This window comes from Sminthopsis crassicaudata, chromosome 6 (assembly GCF_048593235.1).
Source record: "Sminthopsis crassicaudata isolate SCR6 chromosome 6, ASM4859323v1, whole genome shotgun sequence".
Taxonomy (NCBI): domain Eukaryota; kingdom Metazoa; phylum Chordata; class Mammalia; order Dasyuromorphia; family Dasyuridae; genus Sminthopsis; species Sminthopsis crassicaudata.
In genome coordinates this window covers 239,242,962-239,267,950 of record NC_133622.1, presented here as the reverse complement: position 1 = coordinate 239,267,950, position 24,989 = coordinate 239,242,962, and the positions used below count along the sequence as shown (strand labels likewise).

At 32.4% G+C, this 24,989-nt stretch overlaps 2 protein-coding genes across 2 annotated transcripts; both read right to left on the bottom strand.

Annotated features, from left to right (window-relative positions):
- Positions 1 to 12,366: 12,366 nt before the first annotated feature.
- LOC141546726 (olfactory receptor 5D18-like) lies at positions 12,367 to 13,302 on the bottom strand. The gene has a single exon (XM_074274724.1). The coding sequence runs from the start codon at positions 13,300 to 13,302 to the stop codon at positions 12,367 to 12,369; it is 936 nt and encodes a 311-aa protein (XP_074130825.1).
- An 8,091-nt stretch (positions 13,303 to 21,393) lies between these two features.
- Positions 21,394 to 22,338, bottom strand: LOC141546485 (olfactory receptor 1165-like). Its single transcript, XM_074274331.1, has one exon. The coding sequence runs from the start codon at positions 22,336 to 22,338 to the stop codon at positions 21,394 to 21,396; it is 945 nt and encodes a 314-aa protein (XP_074130432.1).
- Positions 22,339 to 24,989: the final 2,651 nt, after the last annotated feature.

The following is a 24,989-nucleotide window of genomic DNA, read 5'->3' as shown; positions in this document are numbered from 1 at the left end:
TTAACTACCTTCAAAAATCCATTATTCTTGCTTTTTAAATGTGACATATACAGTAATAGATTTAATATTTATTTTCATTCCATGAGGACAAACAAGTGATTCAGGTCATTCCTTGTCTGTATAATAATAGAGCAGAGATAAATATAAATAAAAATGAGCAGAGATTGGGGTAAATGCTTATTTGGAACAGCAGAAGTTTCTGAATAGAAAGCTGACTCCTGGTGTTTTTATCTTATACTTGATGGAAGAAAAGTCTTTGTAATCATCTGGATCATTCTTGGTACAGAGCATCTAGAAAGCTAAAGAAAATCCTCAAGTCCATTGCTTGAAAATTCTAGTCTTGTTTTAAAGTGGGAAATACCCAATTGTACAGCCTAATTTCCATAATGTTCTAATTAATAGCGACATTTTTTCAGTCAAAGTATACTGATCATAAATCCCTGATTCTTCCTGATTTTACTTGTACAATTGACCCTACCTGAAAGACCCTCCATTTTCATATTCCATTTCTTTCAGAATTTGTTCCTTTTTGACCTTTAAGAAATGTTTTCTCAGTAACTAGCCTTAATGACTACACTTTTCTTAAATTTAATTACACAAGTTATCTACAAGAATCAATAGACATTTAGTTTGTGGTCTCCAATAGTTGAATTGATGGGTTGTGTGTGTGTGTGTGTGTGTGTGTGTGTGTGTGTGGTATTGAATTGAGAGGCTAATACTTCTTAGCATCATTGGAGCTTAGCAGAGAGCTCTCAAAACAGTAGCTATCCATGTACAACAATGATAAGGAAAAGGATGATGTAAGAATAGTACCCACCTTCTTTACCTGGCAGTTGTTTTCAAATCAACAGATTTGCAGAAATTTTGTATTATCAGTCTTTGGGAGCAGGAAATAGAAGGGATTTTCGAGGTATATCTACAATAATTTCTAGAGATGGTTGATTCCTAAGTCCATGTAAATAGTAGCAAACAGTGTCCATTAGTAGAAAATACTATCTTCCCTCAAATTTTATCAGAATCAGAATTAAAACAGTAATGGGCTTTTGGATAATCTATGAAAATGGAAAATTAAACTCGTTTTTGAACTGACTGCTATAAGGCAAAGTCTATTTATGCAGCAAAATTCAGAGTGAGAAACACATATTCCTATTGTAGAAATCACCTGATTCTGCATGGATGCTGCTAGCTTTACATATATCTCAACACACAATATGAAAGAGATGCCAGGAACTAATGACTTTGCTTGGCTAGTGTCCAAATAAATAATAAGTGGAAATTCTGCCTTTAGAGAATAGTAATTCCTTGAAATCAAGGGGATAGTTAATATCAGAGGTTTATTTTCCATTCCATTTCCATTATTTTCCATAGTATTTGGAATCAACTAAACTCTCTTTTTACTGTCATTAGTGAAGATGCGTCCCATGAAGAAGTAAAAGAAAGAAACTATGATTCAAAATATTATGTGTAAACATCCAACTTATTAATTGTCCCATAATGGAGTTTGATGGTGAGTGTCCAGTATAAGAAGATTGTACCAAACAGGATAACAGTCTAGGCTTAAGATATAGAATTACTTCCACAATTATTTTAAAATATTTTTTACTCTCTTGGTTTATTTCCAGTCTCAATTAAAATCCTGTCTACTACAAAAGTATTTTTGACCCTTCCTTTTAATCTTAGTCCTTTTCCACTTTAATTTTCTTCAATTAATTATTTATGAGAGGTATGTATATATATATATATATATATATATATATATATAAATGCATATATGTTTATATAAACAGAGAGACATACATTATCTCCTTTAAACCAGGGACTGTTATCTTTGCTTTTTAATCTTTGGCATACCTATTGACACATTGAAGGGAATTAATAATAGGGAAAATTTGTATAGAATTTGCTAAGTGTCACATTCTGTAATAACCAATTTATAAATCATTTGATTATTATAACAACCTTGTAAAATAGGTTCTATTTTTTTTTATCCTCATTTTGCTGATGAAGAAATAGGGGTAACACTTTGCTTTCATCCGCAGTCAGTCTCTATAAATCTGTCTAGATGTGGATGGCTCTTTTCATCCCAAGTCCAAAGGAATTGACGTGAATCATATCATTGTTGAAAAAAGTCAAGTCCATCAGAATTGATCGTCCTATAATCTTAGTATCTCTAGTTCCTGGGCTTTGTTACTAAGATAAATACATGCTGATTTGTGTGGGCTTATTTTAAATCCTGAAAGATTGGGTAAGCATTTAATTGTTTCAAGTAGGTTTTTGGGTGATTCTCTAGTATTCTCTAAGTGAAGTAACATATCTTCAAAATATTAACATAGTTTTTCCTTAAAAATGTACAACTGGATACATATTTTCATATAATTGAATGACTTATCCTCAAAGGATTTGGGTAAAGATTTGTCTAGCATTTCCCATAAATGCATATTAAGGAAACTTAAACAAATATTTATTGACTTCACCTTGCCCAACACCATTAAAATACTGTAAAAAATTAGCTTCAGCATGAAACATTTCTTCCTTTTACTATGTAGATAAATAGAATGACTCTATATAGTAATCTGAGCTCAGTCTGCCGTAAGTCAAGAATTTGTGAGGATTGTAGATATTGCTACTATGACCACTCAATACTAGGTTTCCTGAACTAATAATATTGTCACCAGTAGTAGATATTTTTTCTATATGTAATGGTATGGATACTTCATATTCTAGGCATTTAAGGCTGTTGATGAAGCCAGAGACCTACTACTATTATAATTAGAAATATCTCCAGTAAACAATAATATATATTAATAATATAAGTATTGGAAATATATTTCCAAGTATAATTCAACTTCTTTCTTATTCCTCTGTGCTTTATTTTTAATCAATTACATGTTAAAAATTATATTGATTTATATTGTGAGGAGGTGGAGCAAAGATGACAGAATAAAAGCAAAAACTCCCCATGTTCTCCCCCAAACAGCTCCAAATTTTTTTTAAAATAATGACTCTAACACTCTGAATTCTTCTCCCAAGCTCACTGTCAGTATCTGCAGCTTTGGCAACATCACTGAAATGAGATGTTGAAAGTTGGAGTCAAAAGATTTAGCTGTATTCAACACAAACAAAGTACACATTGTGGCCATCGATGACTTCTTCATGACATCAAATCAATGGTTTATATCTTTCAATATGATTTCATGCATGGCGAGTTCAAGGGTACAGTCAAGGCTGAGAATGGAAAGATGATGATCAATGGAAAAGCCATTGTCTTCTTCCAAGAGCATGATCCCACCAATATTAAATGTAGAGATTTTGTCACTGAGTATGTCATAGAATCCACTGGTATCTTTACCTGCAAGGAAAAATTTAGGTCTCACTTGAAGGGTGAAACTAAATGGTTCATGATCTCTACTCCTTCTACTGATGCCTCAATGTTCATGATTGGAGTGAAATGTAAGAAATATGATAATTTCCTTTTTTATTAAAGCATTTTATTTTCAAAACATATCCATGGATCATTTTTAACAATGACCCTTGCAAAACTGTGTTCCAATCCCCCCTTCCCCATTCCCCATCCCTTTAACTAGATGATAAGTAATTCAATATATGTCACACATAGTACAAATATATGTTAAATCCAATATATGCAGACATATTTATAAAATTATCTTGCTGCACAAGAAAAAATCAGATCAAAAAGGAAAAACAATGAGAAAGAGAATAAAATGCAAGTGAATAATAACAAAAAGAGTAAAAATGGTATGTTTTGTTACACACCCATTTCCCATGCTACTCTCTCTGGTTGTAGATGGCTATCTTCATCATAAGATCATTGGAACTGGACTGAATAATTTCATTGTTGAAAAGAGCCATGCTCACCAGAATTGATCTTTGTATAATTTTGTTGTTGTTGTGTAAAAACATGGTTCTGCTCACTTCATTTAGCATCAATAAATGAAAGTCCACCCAGGCCTCTCTAATACTGTTCACTATTTCCTATAAAAAATAATATTCCCTAACAATCATATGCCATAAGTTATTCATCCATTCTCCAACTGATGGGCATCCACTCAATTTACAGTTTCTTGCTACTGCAAAAAGGGCTGCCACAAACATTTTTTGCACATGTGGGTCCCTTTCCTTCTTTTAAGATCTATTTGCAATATAAGTCCAATAGAAACACTGCCAGATCCCATACGTTTTGATAGCCCATTGATCATAATACCAAATTGTTTTCCATAAGGGTTGGTCAGTTCACAATTCCATCAATTAGTGTCCCAGTTTTCCCATATTCCCCTCCAACACTAATCATTATCTCTTCCTATTCATGTTCACCAATCTGAGAGATGTGTAGTGATAACTCAGAATTGTCTTAATTTGCATTTCTCTGATCAATAGTAATTTAAAGCACTGCTTCATATGAATAAAAATAGTTTTAATCTCTTCATCTAAAAATGTTCTGTTCATATCCTTTGACCATTTATCAAATAGAGAATGGCTTAAATTGTTATAAATTTGAGTCAATTTTGTATATATTTTGGAAATCAGGACTTTATCAGAACCCTTGAATATAAAAAGGTTTTCTGAGTTAATTGCTTTCCTTCTAATCTTGTCTGAATTAGTTTGCTTTTTACAAATAAACAAAACCTTTTTTAAAAAATAGTTTTAGCTTTTTTCCAAAATTTAATTTATTATTATTATTATTTATTATTTTTGCTGAAGCAATTGAGGTTAAATGACTTGCCCAAAGTAACACAGCTAGGAAGTATTAATTGTCTGAGGCTGAATTTGATCTCCTGACTTCAGGGCCAGTGCTCTAGACACTGTGCCATCTAGCGGCCTCCTTTACAAAAATTTTGTAACTTGATGATCAAAATTATCTATTTTGTGTGCAATAATGAACTCCAGTTCTTTAGACGCAAATTCCTTCTCTACAGCTATAAGAGGTACACTATCCTTTCTTCTTCTAATTTGCTTATAATAACATTGTTTATATTACATCATGAACCCATTTTGATTTTATCTTGGCATAGGGTATTAAGTGAGGGTCAATGCCTAGTTTCTGCCATACTAGTTTCCAATTTTCCCAGTTTTTGTCAAATAATAAGTTCCTATCACAAAAGCTGGGGTATCTGGGTTTGTCAAAAAACAAACAAACAAAAAAAAACAAACAAAACAAACAAACAAAAAAACTAGATTACTATAGTCATTGACTATTTTGTCCTTTGAAACTAACCTATTCCAATGATCAACTACTCTATTTTTTTAGCCAGTACCAAATGGTTTTGATAACTGCTGATTTATAATATAGTTTTGGGTCTGGCACAGCTAGGTCACCTTCATTAGCATTTTTTCCATTATTTCTCTTGAAATTCTTGACCTTTTGAAAAACTTTATTATTGTTTTTCCAGATGTTTAAATAATTTCTTGGGAATTTGATTGGTATGACATTGAATAAGTAGATTAATTTAATAATTGTCACTGTAATTATATTTTTTTTCTCAGTCTATCCATGAGCACTTGATATTTCCCCAAACTATTAGATCTGTATTTATTTGTGTGGTAGGTGTCTTATAGTTGTTTCACATGGTTCCTGACTTTGCCTTGGCAGACAGAATCCAAAATATTTTATATTATTGACAGTTATTTTAAATGTAATTCTTTAAATGGAATGTATATCTTGCTATTAGACTTTTTTTGGTAATATATAAAAATCCTGATGATTTCTGTGGATTTATTTTGTATTCTTAAACTCTGCTAAAGTTGTGAATTGCTTCTAGTAGTTTTAAAATTAATTCTCTAGGATTCTCTAAGTATAACATCATATTATCTGCAAAGAATAATAATTTGGTTTCCTCATTATCTATTCTAATTCTTTAAATCTCTTTTTCTTCTCTTATTGCCAAAACTAGCATTTCTAATAGAATATTGAATAATAATGATGACAGTGGACAACCTTCTTTCACCCCTAATATTATTGGGAATGGTTCTTTTTAGTTTCCATTGATGATGGTTTTAATAGATACTACTGATAATTTTTAAGGAAAATTCCTTTTATTCCTATAGTCTCCAGTATTTTTAATAGGAATGAGTGTTGGATGTTTTGTTAAGGACCATACCCAAGTGCAAAACCCAGAAAGCTTGTTTAGGGTTAAAAGGTACTGTACCATTAAGGGCCAGGGCAGTGAATCAAAACACACTTGAAGGAATTGCAGATCAGCTTTTACTGATGCAGATGGTCTTATGAATTGGAAATGAAATAAATCAGAGGCAAGAGAGTAGAGGAGAGAGGTCAGAGAATGCAATTACCTCTCTGTCTCCTTGTGTCATGATCATATTCTCATGTAAAGAGTTCCATTCTGCTGGTCAGAATTAGATCCCCAGCAATCACTAGCAGGTAGCTCTTGTAACAGATTTTATCAAATGCTTTTTCTACATCTATTGAGACAATCATATGATTTTGTTAGTTTGTTAATTGATATAGTCAATTATACTAATCGTTTTCTTAATATTGAACAAGTCCTACTTTCCTAGTATGAATTCTACTTGGATATGTTGTATTTCCCTGGTGATGGCTTTTGTAATACTTTTGCTAATATTCTATTTAAGATTTCTGGATCAATATTCATTAGGGAAATTTGTTTATAATTTTCTTTTTTTGCTTTAACCCTATCTGGTTTAGGTATCAGTACCCTATCTCTGTCATAAAAGGAAATTGGTAGGACTCCTTTTTTCCTTATTTTTTCCAAATAGTTTGCATAGTATTGAAGCTAATTATTCTTTAAATGTTTGGTAGAATTCACTTGTAAATCCATCTGGCCCTAGAGATGTTTTCTTGGAAAGCTGAACAATAGCTTTTTCTATTTCTTTTTCTAAAATGGGACTATTTAAGTAATGTTTTCCTCTTTTATTCATCTGGGCAATCTAAATTTTTGTAGGTATTCATCCATTTCACTTAGTTTATCAAATTCATTAACATAAAGTTGGTTAAAATAACTTCTAATTATTGCTTTAATTTCCTCATTATTGGTGGAAAGTTCTCCCTTTTCATTTTTTAGACTAATGATTTGATTTTCTTCTTTAATTTTTTAAGTTAAATTAACTAAAGATTCATCTATTTTTTTCATAAAACTCAGTTTTATTTATTAATTCAACAGTTTTCTTATTTTAAATTTTATTAATCTCCCCTTTTATTTTCAGAATTTCAAATTTGATATTTAATTGAAGGTTTTGAATTTGTTTTTTTCCTAGGTTTTGTAGTTGCAAGACCAATTCATTGAGCTTTCTCTTCTCTATTTTATGTGCATGTAAGCATCTAGAGATATAAAACATCCCTAAAGAACTGCTTTTGGAATGTGGTCCCATTATTATCATTCTCTTGGATGAAATTATTGATTCTGTCTATGATTCATTCTTTCACTCATTCATTCTTTGGGATTAGATTTGTTTTTATTTACAAGATACATGGGTAATTTTTCAGCATTGACAGTTGCAAAACCTTTTGTTCCAACTTTTCCCCTCCTTACCCTTAACCCTTCCCCCAGATGGCAGGTTAACCAATACATGTTAAATATGTTAAAGTATAAGTTAAATAGAATATATGTGTACATGTCCCTGCAGTTATTTTGCTGTACAAAAAGAATCAGACTTTGAAATTATGTACAATTAGCCTGTGAAGGAAATTAAAAATGCAGGTGGACAAAAATAGAGGGATTGGGAATTCTATGTAGTGGTTCATAACCATCTCCCAGAGTTCTTTCACTGGGTGTGGTTGGTTCTATTCATTACTGCTCTATTGGAACTGATTTGGTTCATCTCATTGTTGAAGAGGGCCACGTCCATCAGAATTGATCATCATATAGTATTGTTGTTGAAGTATATAATGATCTCCTGGTCCTGCTCATTTCACTCAGCATCAGTTCATGTAAGTCCCTCCAGGCTTTTCTGAAACAATCCTGCTGATTATTTCTTACAGAACAAAAGTATTTCATAATATTCATATCCATTCATTCTTTAGGATAAGATTATTAGTTTCAAATTAATTTTGATCTAATTTCCCCTGGAATTTTATTGCATGTAAGAAGGATCAGCTGAAGGAAAGAAGGAAGGAAGGGAGGGAGGGAAAGAAGAAGGGAGGGGGAAAGGAAGGAAAAAAAGGAAGGGAGGGAGGGAGGGAGGAAAGAGGGAAGGAAAAAGGGAGGGAATGAAGAAGGAAGGAAGAGACACACAGAGAAAGAAACAGAAAGACACAGAAACACAGTGAGAAAGAGACACAGAGAGACAGAGAGATAGAAACAAAGAGAGGGGAGCAAATGGAGAGAACAAAGAAAGAGGGAGGGAGGGATGGAGAGAGGAAGGGAAGGGAGGAAAAGAAAGAAGAAAAGAAAGAGGAAAAAAGGAAAAATAGCAAGCTTTATTCTGTATTAGACAACATCAGTGTTTTGGGGGGTTTTGTTGCCTTTTTTTCCCCTTTGTAGGGATCATGCTTTCTCAAGACACCTTTTGGATTCTCCTTTTTCACTATACTACTGAAGAGTAGCTAAATAATTATACAAGACTATTTTCATTGTGCATAATGTTCTCCTGATTCTACTCACTTTGGGATTTGGGATCAGTTCTTATAACCAGGTCCTCACTCCAAATAGTCCTGCTTACAATTTCTTACAGCACACTAATATTTCATTACAATCATTTACTACAGTTTGTTCAGCCATTCACAATTTGATGAGAATCCCCTCAATTTCTGATTCTTAGCCACCACTAAAAGAAGTGCTTTAAATATGTTTTTTTTTTTTCCTAATAGGTCATTTTCCCATTTAAAACGTCTCTTGGATAAAGATCTATCAGTGATATGACTGAATTAAAGGGTACACACAGTTTTGTAGCTCTTTTTCACATAGCTCCAAATAGATTTCTGCAATGGATGGATCAGTTCAAAATGTTAGCAGCAATGTGTCATTGTCATTTTCATTTTCTCTTATTTGGGCCAATATGATATGTGTTAGGTTGTATCTCAAATTTACTTGAATTAGCATTTCTATAATCAGTAGTAATTTAGAACATTTTTATATGCCTAGACATAGCTTTAATTTCTTTGTCTGAAAATTGTCATATGCTTTAACCATGTGTGCATAGATCTTTCTAATTAAACTCTTTCATGCTCTCCTAATTTATTTGTAATATCAGATATTATTTATAATATATATGCATTAGGACCTTATCCTCATATATGATGCAATATGTTGATCAAAACTAGTTTCTCTGATAAAATTTTCCAGTTTTCCTAGTAGCTTTTCTTGAATAATTCATTTCTTTTGTAATAGCTTACATATTATGTTTATATTATCAAGTGTAATTCATTATATTTCATAGCTAAAGTACTCCAACAATACAACCCTCTATTTCTTAGATAATGAAATTATTTTGATAATTGCCACCTTTGAATAAAATATCTTTCTTATTAAAGAAGTATTCTACTTGAGACCAATCTTCAAATTAAAATTTAAAAAATATCAGAACTTATATAGTATATGTCAGGACAAACAAAGTTCAACCAAACTAAAAGGACATCCATCAATTAAGGAAAATATATTAAGCACCTTTAGGTGCTTTAGATATAGAAAAAATGAAGAAGAAACTATATTTAACATGTGTACTTTCTAACATGGTAGTAATAAAAGCAATTCTATATATATATATATATATATATTAAACTTATAAACACTTTTGTAATAACCAAATTGAAATCTGCCCATGATAACCTTAGAAATTATGGAATTGATCAAATGTTTTGTAATTGCATTAAGAGAAACATTAAATTTCTGAATTAAATCACATAGCCAGGAAACATTGAAATTTTTAGATCAGACAATTAGAATGCAAATATACCACTTTCTTTGGGTTACTCACCACGAAGAACCTCTGCAAGAGGAAATTTACAAAATATTTGAAACTTGCCCAATTTTTTTCTTAAATAGATGTTCCAAAATGTAGGATTTCTGAAAGAAAATTCTCATCTCTGTGGAGTATTAAACCATGTGTTCAAAGAATCCAAAATGCAATTTGCAATGTGAAAAAAGGGGAAAATATTTTATTCTGTGAATATTATACAAAGTGGTAAAAACTCCATGTTCTTTCCACATTAAAAAGAAACCAACCACCTTTAACTATTCAATCGTGTATGTGTGCATTTTCCCAGACTCCTTTACTAATATCATGGCTGTTGTTTTGCCTTATTACTCTAGTTTGCACACCCAGTGTTATATCTGTCAGTCACTATTCATCTTTTAAATGAAATTGCTTTAGAAATCACAAAGCCCAAAAGTAAGTTCCAAAAAAATCTCAAATGGGGTGACTAAGAATCACACACAATTGAAAACACTGGACAGTAACTATTTAATCTAGAAGGTTCTTTTTCAAAAAGGGCATTTTTACCCCATTCTTCAGAATCTGAAATGCTATATAATATGTAAATAATGCTGATGTAAACAAAATGTGTGATGTTAAAATTTTTTTTGGGGGGGTGAAAAAATAAAATAAGTTGGAAAAAAAAGGAGAGGGAGGTAGAATAATGTCACATATTATACTCATTCTCCTTTTCACCTCCATCAATAAACTAGAGATCAAGGCAATATTCCCAGAGTCTGAAATATTGGATGTGAGAGCAAAATAATTTTGTGAAAGGATTTTGGGGAGAGAGGAGAGGAGGGAAGATTGTTTTAAATCATATGAACAGGGACAGCTAGGTGGCCCAGTGGATAGAGCAACAGCCCTGAATTCAGGAGGATCTGAGTTCAAATCTGGTCTCAGACACTTACCACTTCCTAGCTGTGTGACCCTGGGCAAGCCTCAGGAAAAAAAAATAAAAATCATATGAACATTCAAATTCACATTATTATCTTATCATTTTAACACTAGTTTGCTTCAAAAATAAAAATCAAATTTAATTCACCTTAACAATTATGCTGACATCTAACTTGAAATACTATAAATATTGTTTCACACACATTTTTTATTTTTCAAATGAGATAGAAATGTGGATTAAGAGATAGTAAAATCATGTAAAAAGCAGTATAGTCATACCTTTTTGTTCTTAATTATAACATATTTGTGGTGTACACATTAAATTGAGGTTGGGAAATTATGCAACTGTTAAACTAAAGATGAAATTTCCCCACAAATTACTGTTTGGGAAATCTTCCTTTTGTGAAAAATGTATATTTCTATCATATAATTAGTGAATTGATGTTGGATTAGATCAAGGATTTTCCCTTTATAATTTTCTTATGCATAAATAAACCTATGTGAGAACTCTTTCCTAGAAATTAATTTCAGACAGCTAAAGAAATCCAAAATTTAAGTTATAAGTATATTCTGGGTCATTGTGTTTGCCTAGACAGATTAGGGGAAAATGTTGACTCTACCTGTTATCAGGACAGGTAATATGGAAATTCATATTTCTTTGACCAAGATTTGAGAAACCTAAATCATATGCCCCAAGATAGCCTGTCTCTCATTGTGTTAAACAATGAAAGTTAGGAAGACCTCCTCTTTAAGGGAATATAAACTGTGACTCTGTTTTAGGGTAATGAATACATACCATAAGAGAGAAAAGGATTAGAAAATATCTCAGCTTTAGAAGGTGGTGCTTTAAGTGATCCTTAAAGAAAATTAGAGGTACTAAATGCAGAGATTATGAACTAGCAAATTTAAGAAGAGAGGGATACACCTATTGTTTTCAGAAAATAATGCATTTCTATAACATAGTTTACCATTTCATTGAATTACATCAACTTGATAATACTACTGAGTGTTTAGTTATTCCCATTCTCCTCTTAGATTAACAAATCACATCAGTCAGTATCTTATTTTCTAGCACAATTTCTCCTGAATTCAAGACATTAATTCACTAGCTACTAGACATAGATTAGGAAGATCTAAAAAGAACCAAGGAAGTCCAGGATAAAATAAAACATCTAGTCTTAAAAAATGATTGCATTTTGCTTGTTATATTAAGGAAAAGTTATTTAAGGTAAAGTGTGAAGACCAATCCAACCTACATGGTAAAGTTCAAAGGGATTTGGGCAGCTACTTTTTTTTTCTGTTTTCACATTCTTGCTTCTCTTAGATGTGGATAAACAATAGTGGGACACACTAAATCTAAAAGCTACCGATCAGATGAGTATGAGAACCCATGAATATATTCATTTTTCAGTTAAAGGGAATCAATTACAGCAGAATATTAAAACAACACATATTAATATTATGAATATTGTTGATACTGTTTAGTTGTTGAGCTGTGGGTTTAGTTGTAGTTACTGTTCATTGTGCAGCTGGTGATAGTGATGATAGTAGTAATTTACTCAGAAATCATATTTTGCCCATTAACTTCCTGAGTATTTCCTTCACTTCATTGTTCCTCAGACTGTATATAAGGGGGTTCAGCATGGGGATGACCACTGCATAGAAAACAGATCCCAATTTAGCAGTAAACCAGGAGCTTTTAGTATTGGGTATACAGTACAAGAATAAGATTGTTCCATAAAAGACTCCAACAGCTGTCAGGTGAGAGGCGCAAGTAGAGAACGCCTTGTGCCTTGCTCTAGCTGAATGCATCTTCATGACAGTTACAAAAATAAAAACATAAGAAGAAATAATGACCATGAGTGTGCTCAGCATATTAAAATTAGTAACTATAAAAAGAATCAGCTCACTAAAGTGTTTATCAGAGCAGGCAGCATAGAGTATGCCAGAATAGTCACAGACAAAATTATCAATGATGTTAGTCCCACAAAAAGATAATGTAAGGAGAGAATAGGTGAAAACCAGAGAGAAGAGTGTGCCCCAGGAGTATGCTGCCACCACCAGCAGGACACAACGTTTCTGGGACATGATGGTCATGTATAAAAGGGGATTACAAATGGCCACAAAGCGATCATATGCCATCACTGCCAACATGAAAGTGTCAGTCAAAGCATAAGTAGCAAAAAAGAAGAATTGTGTGATGCAAATAGAGATGGACACTGTCCTATCTTTTGCAACTAAGTTTTCCAGCAGCTTTGGTGCAACAACAGTGGAGGAACAGAAATCCACAAAAGATAAGTGCTTGAGGAAAAAATACATTGGAGTATGTAATTTGGGGTTCATGATAATGATTGCAATCATTCCAAGATTCCCCATCACAGTGATTATATAGATGGTCAAAAATATCAGGAAGAATGGAATCTGAAATTCTGGGTAGTCAGAAAATCCCAAGAGAATGAAAATGACTGGAACACCACTATGGTTTTTTTCAGTGATCATCATGGGTAAAGTTGAAAGAAATTTTAAAATATTTCCTGAAAAGAAGAATAGTAAAATGAGAGACAAAAACAATTGATATATCTCAATAAATAAAGACAATTAGAACACATTTATAAGAATCACACATTTCCACCATGTCTAGTAGATAAAAGATGAATCTTGAATTGAGAAAGTCTTAGTTTCTTAACTTCTTCAGATACATATTAACCTGGGATTCTACAAAACAAATCCACAGCTTCTAAGTAGTTCAGGCAATTCACAAGTACCCCATATTACAGATCAGATGCAAATCTAAAGTGGATGTTTATTTTATAATGAAATCTATTTGTGATAAATTATAGGTCTACAAAATTAATACTAATTGACTTGTGAAATTAGTATTTATTGAAAACTCAATTCAAATTGCATTTTGTGAAAAATCATAAAGAAAAGATGAGGAAAGTTGGAGGAGAAGAAAGGAGAGAACTAGAGAGGGGGGAAATGTTATGGTTGCAAGCAAAGAATATGATGGTGGAATTAGGAGTGAGTGACATGATCTATCATGGATCTGAGTGCAATAGTCATAAAACAGAGGAAATGATGCAAATAGAAGTAATTTCTAAATGCTGACAATTCTGAATAGAGAAAAGCCAAAGAACAAAGCTTCTTTTTTTGCTGTATTTCCAGGATCAGTTTTCACACATGAATAAAACAAAATAATCCTACATTATAAACTTTCTTTCTTTGCAGTTTTTTTTTCTACCCAGCTTCTAGAAATTCTATCCAAAAATTTCTGTGTAACAAAAATCGCATCATTTAGTTTAGTTTTCCTTAACACCATATGTTCCTTTTTATACTTTAATTTCTTTTCCAAGTCTATAAATACACATGATGAGAAGTATAGGAAACAAGTCCTAAACTTCATAACTTGTATTTCTGATTTTTATAAATATTCTGTTATCACAAGCTATTCAAAATTAAGAAAATAGCCTTTTCTGACCCATTGAAATATGTTCCCTGATTTTTAGTATATTCTCCAAATGTACATGCATCTGAGAACTCATTAATTATCTATTTTATAAATAAAAAAGTTGAAAAATTAAAATACATACATATATGGGTATATATATATAATATATAGGAAATCACATTCTAGAAATAAAGTCTATCTTTGAGTATGATCAATCATTTAAATAATTTGCAATCCTTACTTGCCATTATTATTTTGCTAAAATTTATAATTTCTAATAATATAGAAAAATATCTTCGTAGTCAAAACTCTTTCTCTAAACAAGCTATTAGACAACGGTATTGTCAAGGAGGTAAAAATGAGGTGGTCACTATCTAGAAAAACCTTTTGCCTACACTTGCTTTTCAAAGCTGACACATGTAAGAATAGATTTAATGCATATAATTATTTGTGTGTGTGGGGGGGGTAAATAAGAGATCCTGACCTTTCCTTGACTTTATAATAGTTTGAGCAGAGATAGGGAGAAATGCTCATTTGGAACAACAGAAGATTCTTAACCAGAAAACTTTTCTCCTGGTATCTTCACCTGAGATTTGATAGAAGAAAAGGCTTTGGTATCATCTGGGTCAGTCTCTGCACTGCAGTATCTGCAGTATCTGCTAAGCTAAAGAAAATCATCAAGTATATTACTTGATATTCAAGTATGGTTTTAAAGTGAGAAATACCCAGTTCCATAGCCTTATCTCCAAAATGTTCTCCTAAATGAAGGCACTGTTTCAGACATAATATACTAATCATAATTACCTGAAATATTTTACTCAAACAATTGTTCCTAAAATGCCCTCACTCTTCAGGGTTTCCCATTTCCTTCAGGTTTTGTTCCATTGTGCTTTTTCACAAGTATTTTCTCAGGAAATATACTTATTGATTGCACTTTCTCTTAAAATCAATTACAGAAATTATAAGAATCAGTAGGCATTTAGTTTGTGGTCCTAATATCTGCATTTGGTTTTGATTTGTAGGTATCTCTTACCACATGAACTGTGAGATCTCGAATTCAGAGGCTGATACTTCCTGGTATCCTTGGGGCTTATCACATTGATCTAAAAATAATAACCATCCACTAAATGTGAAATTATGATAGTGAAAAATATAAAATGAGAGGACCTACCTCCTTTACTTGGCAGTTCCTTTCAAATCAAAACATTTGATGAAATTTTCTGAAAAGAAAATAAAAGGTATTTTCTAGGTTCAAGTACAGTTATCATCAAATTAAGGCTAGTTGATTCCTAGATCCATGGTTCAATGTATATTGAGCTTGTAAATAATAGAAAACAATGGTCATAGTAGAAAATACCACATCATTAAAATTTGACCAGAATCAGAAGTCAGTAAAGGACATTTTAATAGCCTATGCAAATGGAAACTTAAACCATTTTTGTATTGTACAAAAAAATCTCTACATTTGGCAGAAAAACTCAGAGTGAAAGACACGTGTTCCTATTGTGCCATGTTCCTATTGTGCTCTTCACTTGACTCTGCATGGATGCTGCCACTTTTACTTGTATCTTAACACACCTTGGGAAAGTGATGCTACAAACTAATGACCTTTCCTGGCTAGGGCCCAAACAAGCAAGAAGTGAAAATTCTGGCTTTAGGGAATAGGATTTCCTTGAAATCAGAGGGGATAGTTACTATGAGAGATTTATTTTCCATTCATGTTATTTGGAATTGACAAAAATTTCTTTTACTATTATCAATGAAGTACTTTCCCAAGATCAAGTCACAAGAGAAAACTATAATTCAAAATGTTGTAATATTATAATTATATTCATTCTTTGTATTTTTAATGTTTGCCATAATTATTGACACATTGCAGACATTTAATAATAGCTAACATTTATATAGGATTTACTGAGGGTTACACACTGTGCTAAATACTTTATGGATCTTATATAATTTGATTTTTATAATAACCCTGGAAAAAAGTTTTATTCTTTTTCAATCATGAAACAGATGAAGTAACTGAGGCAAATTAAGTGACTTGACTATGCTAATATAGCTATAAGAGGCGATATTTGGATTCAGATCTTTCTGACTATAAGGTCAGTGTTTTATCCACAAACACCACTTATTTCCATAGTTATTGACTCTTTAGTGTCACTGGCCTGAGTTACAAATGACATTCAAATGATAGATTTTAGAGCAAGTAAAAAGTAATCTCAAAGGGGACATATTGATACTGAAAGAGCATGAAAGAATTTTCTTATACACAGTTGATAGGGTGATATGTGTATATGTGTTGTGCGTGCATGTGTGTGTGTGTGTGTGTGTGTGTGTGTGTGTGTAGAAACAAAGGGACAGAGACAAAAAAAGAGAGATTTACAATAAAGCTCTCTCTCTTTCAGTGGTTACCCTTTTCTCTTTTTATATATCTATTTTTCTGTTTCAATGACTCTATCTCTTTATCTCTATCTCTCTTCTTGATTGTCTTTGTCTCTGTCCTAGTGCATTTCTGTGTATCTCTCTTTGAGATACAGAATTTTTTTAATCTTATAGAATACAACACTTATTGATTATACTCCTTTTTCCAATCCAAAATAGCCACTGAAATTTTGAGAGATTTTGCAAACACAAGGAAATTAATCTTAGAACCTCCCCCCAAGCCAACAAATAATTTTGAGAACCTATTTTGGTGTTTACTGATAGTTTCTTTCACATCTTTGTTCTTAAGACTGTGCATTAGGAAGCCTCGCCCCCAAACTGCTCTAAATTCTTTTAAATAATGACTCTAAACTAATTTTAGAGCATCAGAAAGTTGCTGAAGTCAACTTAGAAATGATTTGTGACTATAGGGTGTGAGCCCAGTGTGAAATCCCTGGCCCCAACTGTTAGTATACTAGGTCTTACATCTACAGGGGGAGGAAGACACTCTTAACTGGTACAGGGTAGAAAAGAATGTTTGTGGCCAGATTCCTGGAAGGGGAATTCAAATATTAGGGAGTTCAAAAAGAAATGAACACTCTATTAAAAAAATAAGAAAATAAGGAAATCAAGTAATTTTGTCTATAAGCCATTAATTTTTAGAACTGGGGACACGATAGACAAAGACAAAAGTCCCATAAATGAAGGAGATGACTTGTAGCTGGGAGGCATAGAAGGCACAGAGAAGAAGGCTTTATGCCTAACCTGGCTGACTATATTTTTGTGATAGGCATGAAAACTAAAATAAAGGAGGTAAGAATAGGTATGACTGTTTATAAGACATTAAAATCAGCAAGGCTAAAATGTTTCATTTCACTAAAATCTGTATTTGCACATGAGGCTGAGAGGATGACAAAATCCTCTTATAGAAAAAAAAAAATTACAAAAAACTACTTAGCCACAGAAAAAATATTAATGATGTTAATCCCACAGAAAAGACAATCTAATAAGAGAAGAGATAAGCATGAAGGAAGAAATTATTGCTCTAACATATGTTTCAGTCACCAGCAGCATGCATAGGTTCTGGGTCATGGTAATCATGTACAAAAGAAGATCACAAATGGGCACCAAAGAGTCATAGGACATAATTTCCAAAAAGAAAGTGTTTGTCAACACACTTAAAAATAGTACTGTGTGAAATCTTTCTGTATTCAACAGCTAAGTTTGGTGAGTGCTTCGGTGTAACTCCAGTGGAGTAAGAGAAATGCGCAAAGACAAATGACTTTAAAAAGATGTGGGCTATGGAATTCAGTATTGATTCTTGTTAGGATTACTAGGTGAGAATTCAGGTTGTCTGGACAATTACAAGGTGAGAACTCAGGTTGACTTGACAGTTCTCTGGCTCAGACCTGTAAAGGGAGTTTACACCTTAGGAATCCTAGAAGGAACAAGCTCATTGGTTGAAGTGGTTCTTCCCAGAAGCCCTTGCACTATCCCACGCCCATTCTCTGGGAGGATAAAAGAGGCAACATTGGGCCTGGACAAGCATTCTGGACTGGGGAAGGACAAGGGCTGGAGGACAGCACTCCAGGAAGAGGAGAAGTCTCTGCATTACATCAGGCCTGACGGGGCTCTCTGGGAAGAGATCTGCTGTGTCTACTCAAATCTCTCGGACAGATTCTTCTTCCTGTAGTGAACTGTTGTCTCCAGGCAGTTGCTGCTAACTCTTGTCCAGAGAAGTGACTTCCCTTCCTGCAGTACTATTACTGGGCTTATATCCCAAAGAAATACTAAAGAGCGGAAAGAGACATATATGTGCCAAAATGTTTGTGGCAGCTCTTTTTGTTGTAGCTAGAAACTGGAAGTTGAATGGGTGTCCATCAGTTGGAGAATGGTTGGGTAAATTATGGTATATGAAGTTTATGGAATATTATTGCTCTGTAAGAAATGACCAGCAGGAGGAATACAGAGAGGCCTGGAGAGACTTACATCAACTGATGCTGAATGAAATGAGCAGAACCAGAAGATCACTGTACACTTCAACAACCATAATGTATGAGGATGTATTCTGATGGAAGTGGAAATCTTCAACATAAAGAAGAGCCAACTCACTTCCAGTTGATCAATGATGGACAGAGGTAGCTACACCCAGAGATGGAACACTGGGAAGTGAATGTAAATTGTTAGCACTAATATCTGTCTGCCCAGGTTACATGTACCTTCGGAATCTAATGCTTATTGTGCAACAAGAAAATGGTATTTACACACATGTATTGTATCTAGGTTATATTGTAACACATGTAAAATGTATGGGATTGTCTGTCATCGGGGGGAGGGAGTAGAGGAAGGGGGGATAATTTGGAAAAATGAATACAAGGGATAATATTATAAAAAAGTATATAATAAAAATTATTTTAAAAAAAAGTTCAGAGTTCTGGCCCATAACAAGCATAACAAAATAACTCCTTTATTTCATTTCCATTAAAGTTTGCTTAAAATGAAAAAAAAAATGTTGAAAATTAACTTTACATGTAAAAGGAAAAAAATAAAATGCTATTTGCTAAAAATTAAAAAAAAATAAAAAAAAATAAAAAAGAAAAGTAATATCATTTAACTCCCAGGGTTGTTGTGAGATTCAAATGAGCCAGGCCCATAGTAGGTACTAATAAATGCTTATTCCCATACCCTTAAAAAAATTATTTAGTATATGATAAACTAATGAGTGATGTCTAAAAAAAAACCTTGAAATTAGATATCCTCACATGACTTCTCTTGTTTAATAAAAAAAAGTTAATTGTTCTATAGTTATCTCCAAATATTATGTTTCAATACATAGATTTTTGTTTGGGTGCTCTAAATTTATTCATTTTCTTATCATGAAAGTTAATTCTCACTTGTATTTAAAAGAGAATGATTGTTTAAAGTTATTCTTATCATTAAAGGAAGTTCCTCTATTGCACCCTAGGCCATTGTCAGGCATTTTGACTTTTCTCTTGGCATTGGTCAATGTTTACTCTGTACTGGAACATCAAGTTGAACAAATTTACTTTTTTTCTATGTATAGATTTACAAGAAATGATGAAAATCAAAACTAGCAGATGCAAAAGAATACTATATGTAGTAATAGCAATATTGTTTTAACAATTAAATCATTTATAATATTATAAATGCCAAAATTAACTAGAAAGAACATATGAAAAAGACACTATTTTACCCGGAATAAGATCTGACAAATATATTTATTGAATGATTTACATAAATATGTACTTCTACATATATAAAGATATTTTTGTCTAATGGGAGACATCTCTAGGGAGGGGAAATAGGAAAAAAAGGGGGGAAAGAAATTTACATGATAATTTTAGCATATATTTAAAAGGAATAGCACATATTTAAATCTTTATATTTTGTCTAAAAGGAATATCTGAAGAAAAAGTGTGATACATTATTATGATGGAGTACGAGTATGGTGTAGGAAATGATGAGCTCAATAATGTTAGAGGAATAATGGAAATAATTACACACAACAATGAAGATTGACATGAGCATAACCAAGAGTACATTCTGTTCAGTAACAGAAATAGTTTTCAGAACTGAGTAAATAGTTGTTTTGTCTACTGGAAATAGCAAAATTAACTCTAAAGAATGTATGAAGAAAGATACTGAATCAAAGAACAGATAAATAGAGCTATGTATCACGCGCATGCACGCACACACGCACACACACCCATTTGTGTCTAATAATAGTCATTTTTAGAGCAGGGGGATGGGTGGAAAGGAAAGAAAAAAAGGAGAAAAAAGAAATATATAATACTTTTATTATATAATTTAATAGAAGTTGTAAGTTGTACATATTAATTATTTCATATGCAATCTTTTTTTTTAAATTGTACCCTGTTGTGGAAAGGCTTGTTTTATTCCATAAATTAAAAAAATAAAAATAAAAAAAATAAATGAAATGTTTTTCTTAAAAGGAATAGAAGGCTGTATATAATAGACCTATACTTTTAGGTTGATTCATCTTTTGTTATTTTATACCATCTTATGGGAATATTTATTTTATTTCATTAATTGAAAAAATAAATTGCAAGCAAAATTTTAAGCTATTGATAGAGTGCAAGGCTAGTAATTGTCTCCATATTGTCATTAAATCCATCCACCAACACGTATTTAACCTTTTATTATATTAAAAACATATCATCATGTACTAAGTACATCATAAGAATTGTCTCAGGCCATTGAATTTCTCTGACAATCATTATCTTTCAATACTGAATATAATCACAAATCAAAGTGTTTGTCGCTTGTGGGGTTCCAAAAACCACCTGCTCACCTCACTAGTTAATACCTTAGATTATTATTCCTTGTTTTTCTATGAAATAGAATTAATGTAAAAATTGAAAAAAGAAAACAGACATTTAATCTTGTAGAATGAACAGATTTATTTTTGCAATAATTTGTTAAAAAACTTTAATGAAAGGTTCTGAGGGTGTTGTTATATCGTGGAGTAGATAGTAATGATTTCCTGAAATGATTTTTCTCACTTTTTACATCCTTTCTTCATTTGCTTAAGATTTTAGAACTGTTCTTCAAATGGTTGCAGAAACTGTAGGTGTATATCCCAGAGAAAGGAATAATTGAATAGGAGTTAGAGAATTAATTATCATTATAAATTCAATCAGAATTATTTAGTCAGAAGTATAAAATCCATATAAATGATCTTATTGAGAAATTATTTTGAGATGCATTAATTTCCTGATGGTTTCCTTCACAACATTATTCCTTAGACTATATATTAAGGGATTTATCATAGGAATTACCACAATATAAAGAACAGATCCTACTTTGACTAAAAGCCATGAGTTTTGGGAACTGGGAATACAATAAAGAAAGAGGATGGTCCCATAAAAGATGGAAACGGCTGTCAAGTGGGAGGCACAGGTGGAGAAAGCTTTATATCTTCCACTGGATGAATTCATTTTGAAGATAGTGACAAAAATAAGAAAATAAGATGTAAGGATAGTGATCAAGGTGCACAATGCATTGAGATTTGCAAAGATAAAAAATATTATCTCGCTGAAGTGTTTATCAGAGCAGGAAGCAGAGAGGATGACAGAGTATTCACATACAAAGTTATTAATGATTTTCGTTTCACAAAATGATAATACAAGAAGAGAATAAGTGAATATAATAGAAGAAATTACTCCCCATGAATATGTAACAGACACTAGTAGGATACAGCGTTTTGGTGACATGAAAACTGTATAAAGTAAAGGATAGCATATTGCAACAAAGCGGTCATAGGCCATCACAGCCAACATCACTGACTCTGTCACCACACAGGTGACACCAATGGAAAACTGTGAGATGCAGCCCTTGATAGAGATGCTCCTGTCTTCTACAACTAAATTTTCTAATAATTTTGGTGTGGCAATAGTTGAGTAACAAAAATCCACAAAGGACAAGTGCTGGAGAAAAAAGTACATGGGGGTGTGGAGTTTGGGGTTGATCCTGATGATCACAATCATACCCAAGTTTCCCACCACAGTGACTGCATAGATGGTGAGAAACAGTAGAAAGAGGGGCACCTGGAGCTTTGGATACTCAGAAAATCCCAAGAGGATGAATATGACTGCCACACTCTGATTTTTCCCAGTGCTCACCATGATTCCTGTTGGAGAGAATTAAAAATGGATTAGGAAAAGTGAAATACAAGTGAAATTGATGTCCATTCATTCTACACTCTTATATGTAGGAGAAGGAGAATCCATTAACTCCTAGGAAAAGTCTATCTTACTTCTTTTTTTCTCCTTTTTTTTTTCTGTTTCTGAGGCTGGGGTTAAGTGACTTGCCCATGGTCACACAGCTAGAAAGTATTAAGTGTCTGAGATCAGATTTGAACTCTGATCCTCCTGAATTCAGGGCTGGTGCTCTATCCATTGCGCCACCTAGCTGCCCCTATCTTATTTCTTTAAGCATTAAAATGAAATAACAAAGATGATTACTCTCACCTTTCCATTTGGTCTTCATTGTGTAATATTCAGTCTGTTACTTCTACCCATTTGATCTAGTTCACTTTTCTGGAACGCAGAAAAAGAAGTCTAAGCTTTATTTCTCCTAGTAATCTTTTAAAAATTTGAACATACATACATACACACATATACAGATGCATGTCTCCATGTGTCTCTGTATGTGTCCATATACCCTCAATAACATTCATGCATATGTGTATATGTATCCCATTATGTTTTATTATCCCCCTAAGAATTTTCTACTCTTTTCTTTGAATAGCATATGTTAGAAGAGAAGCTGACATTTAAGAAATGCTTTTCTACCAGAACAACATTTGGACTTATTCTTTTGAGTTACTTTCAGTAGGAAAAATGAAGTGAGCAATTTTTAGATACACCAAATTTCAGTAGTCTAATATGGCAACAAAAATATCATATCCTTTGATAAAAACAATTACATTTAACATATGTATATGATAGAAACAACTAAGTGATAGAGTGCTAAGTGTGTAATCAGAACCACCTAAATTCACCACAAGACTCAGACTAGCTATATAACTGAAAAAAAATTTAATTATTATTGACCTCAGTTTCTTCATTTTTAAAATGAAAATACTTCCTTAGATTGGTGTGAAGAACAAATGGGATAATAATTGCAAACACAATACCTGGCACATAGTCAGTACTCTGTTAATAAGTTATTATTTGTTTAAATAGCTTCAATCTTGTCTGTGTACTTTAATGACTATATAATCATGAATCTCCTCACCTATTTTTCCTAAGATTTATAACAACTATAATAGATAACTTTTATATAGCACTTTCATGTGTCATGCATTGTGCTAAGTGCTTTATAATGATTATAAAAATGATAAGCAAAATAACCTGAAAAAGTAGATCCTATTATTATTTCATTTTTATTGTTTGGGAAACTGATGCTAACAAAGGTTAAATGAATGGCTGAGATGTACCTTGACATTGAATTTGAATTCTCTGCTCCAGGCCTAAATTTCTATCTACTGCATTATAAAATATGAGTTTAGACTAGAAAATATTTAAATTTGAGTTCCAGCTCTAACATTATATATTTGATGTTTTAAAATCATTTTCATGTTTTCATATTGCATTTTATAGTGCTTTCCATTCTTCATAAATAATATGAAAAGATTGTCCAGATAAACAAGGAAGGTTCCTATTAATTGAATCTTATAGTCAGTGTCCTGAAACTGTTTTCTTAAATCTAATGGCAATACTGTAAAACTGAAAAGGGAATCCTTAAATGGTGTCATCATAAAGTTAGAGAAAAAAGTAGAAAAAGCCTGAAGTAGGTTGCCTTAGGAATCTTAAAAGTTCTCTATCCTTCAGAGAATGACCAAATTGATCCCTTTAAAGAACATCTCAATGTAATAATTTTCTTCAAACCATAAAATAACAATTTAAAAAGGCAATACAAAAAATATATGCAAATAGAGACAGAAACAGAAAGAGACAGAGACAGAGAAACAGAAAGAGACAGAGACAGAGAGACAGAAAGGCAGAGACAAAACAGAAATAGGACAAAGATAAAGAGAGGGATAGAGACAGAACCTAAGGTGGTGAAGGCCTAGGTCATTGAGACATGACTGAGGTGTGGTGATTAGGAAATAGATTGGGTAAAATGAGATGGAAGTTAGCATTTTAATTTGAATTTATTTTTTATAGAAGCCTAACAGAAGAACATTCTCCAATTCTCTAAGTGTCCATGAACAACAACAGACTTTTGTGAGAAAATGCACCGCCAGTAAATTTAAAATTTCAGTGTAGTAAACCCATATGTCCAGATTATTCCAATGTCACTTTTCATCCAAGGAATGAAACTATTAAATTTTTCACTTCAGTCTTTCCCTCTTCAAAATTTTTCCCCACATAGGTTCCAACCTTTCAATAATTTCCCCCTTTTCTTTCTTCAGAATGAACAAATTCCAGCTTGGTCCACTCATTCATTCTCATCTCCCCTGAACAAAAGCTTATTTCCTGAGCATATGCCTCCTTAATTTTCATCTTTCTGTTACATTATGACCAAACGTTGGCTTTTCATGAATTCTAATGAATTGTTATCTCCCCCAATATTTATAGGATTTCTTGTGCTTCCCTAAAGGACAACAAATGTTTCTTTTAACTATTGAAACATGTCAATTCTTGTTCCCTTTTCAACGTGTCTATCAAATTCTCATCTATATGAACTGATAACCCCTCCCTTTTCCCTTTTTAACCAGTTCTTTTCAGTTTTAGGGAAGTATTAAAATAATATTCTAGTTTCCAGTTAA

Bases quoted from the DNA above. Each gene is read 5' to 3' on its own strand.
- LOC141546726 (XM_074274724.1), bottom strand. From the start codon at position 13,302: ATGATGATCACTGAAAAAAACCATAGTGGTGTTCCAGTCATTTTCATT.
- LOC141546485 (XM_074274331.1), bottom strand. From the start codon at position 22,338: ATGGTGAGCACTGGGAAAAATCAGAGTGTGGCAGTCATATTCATCCTC.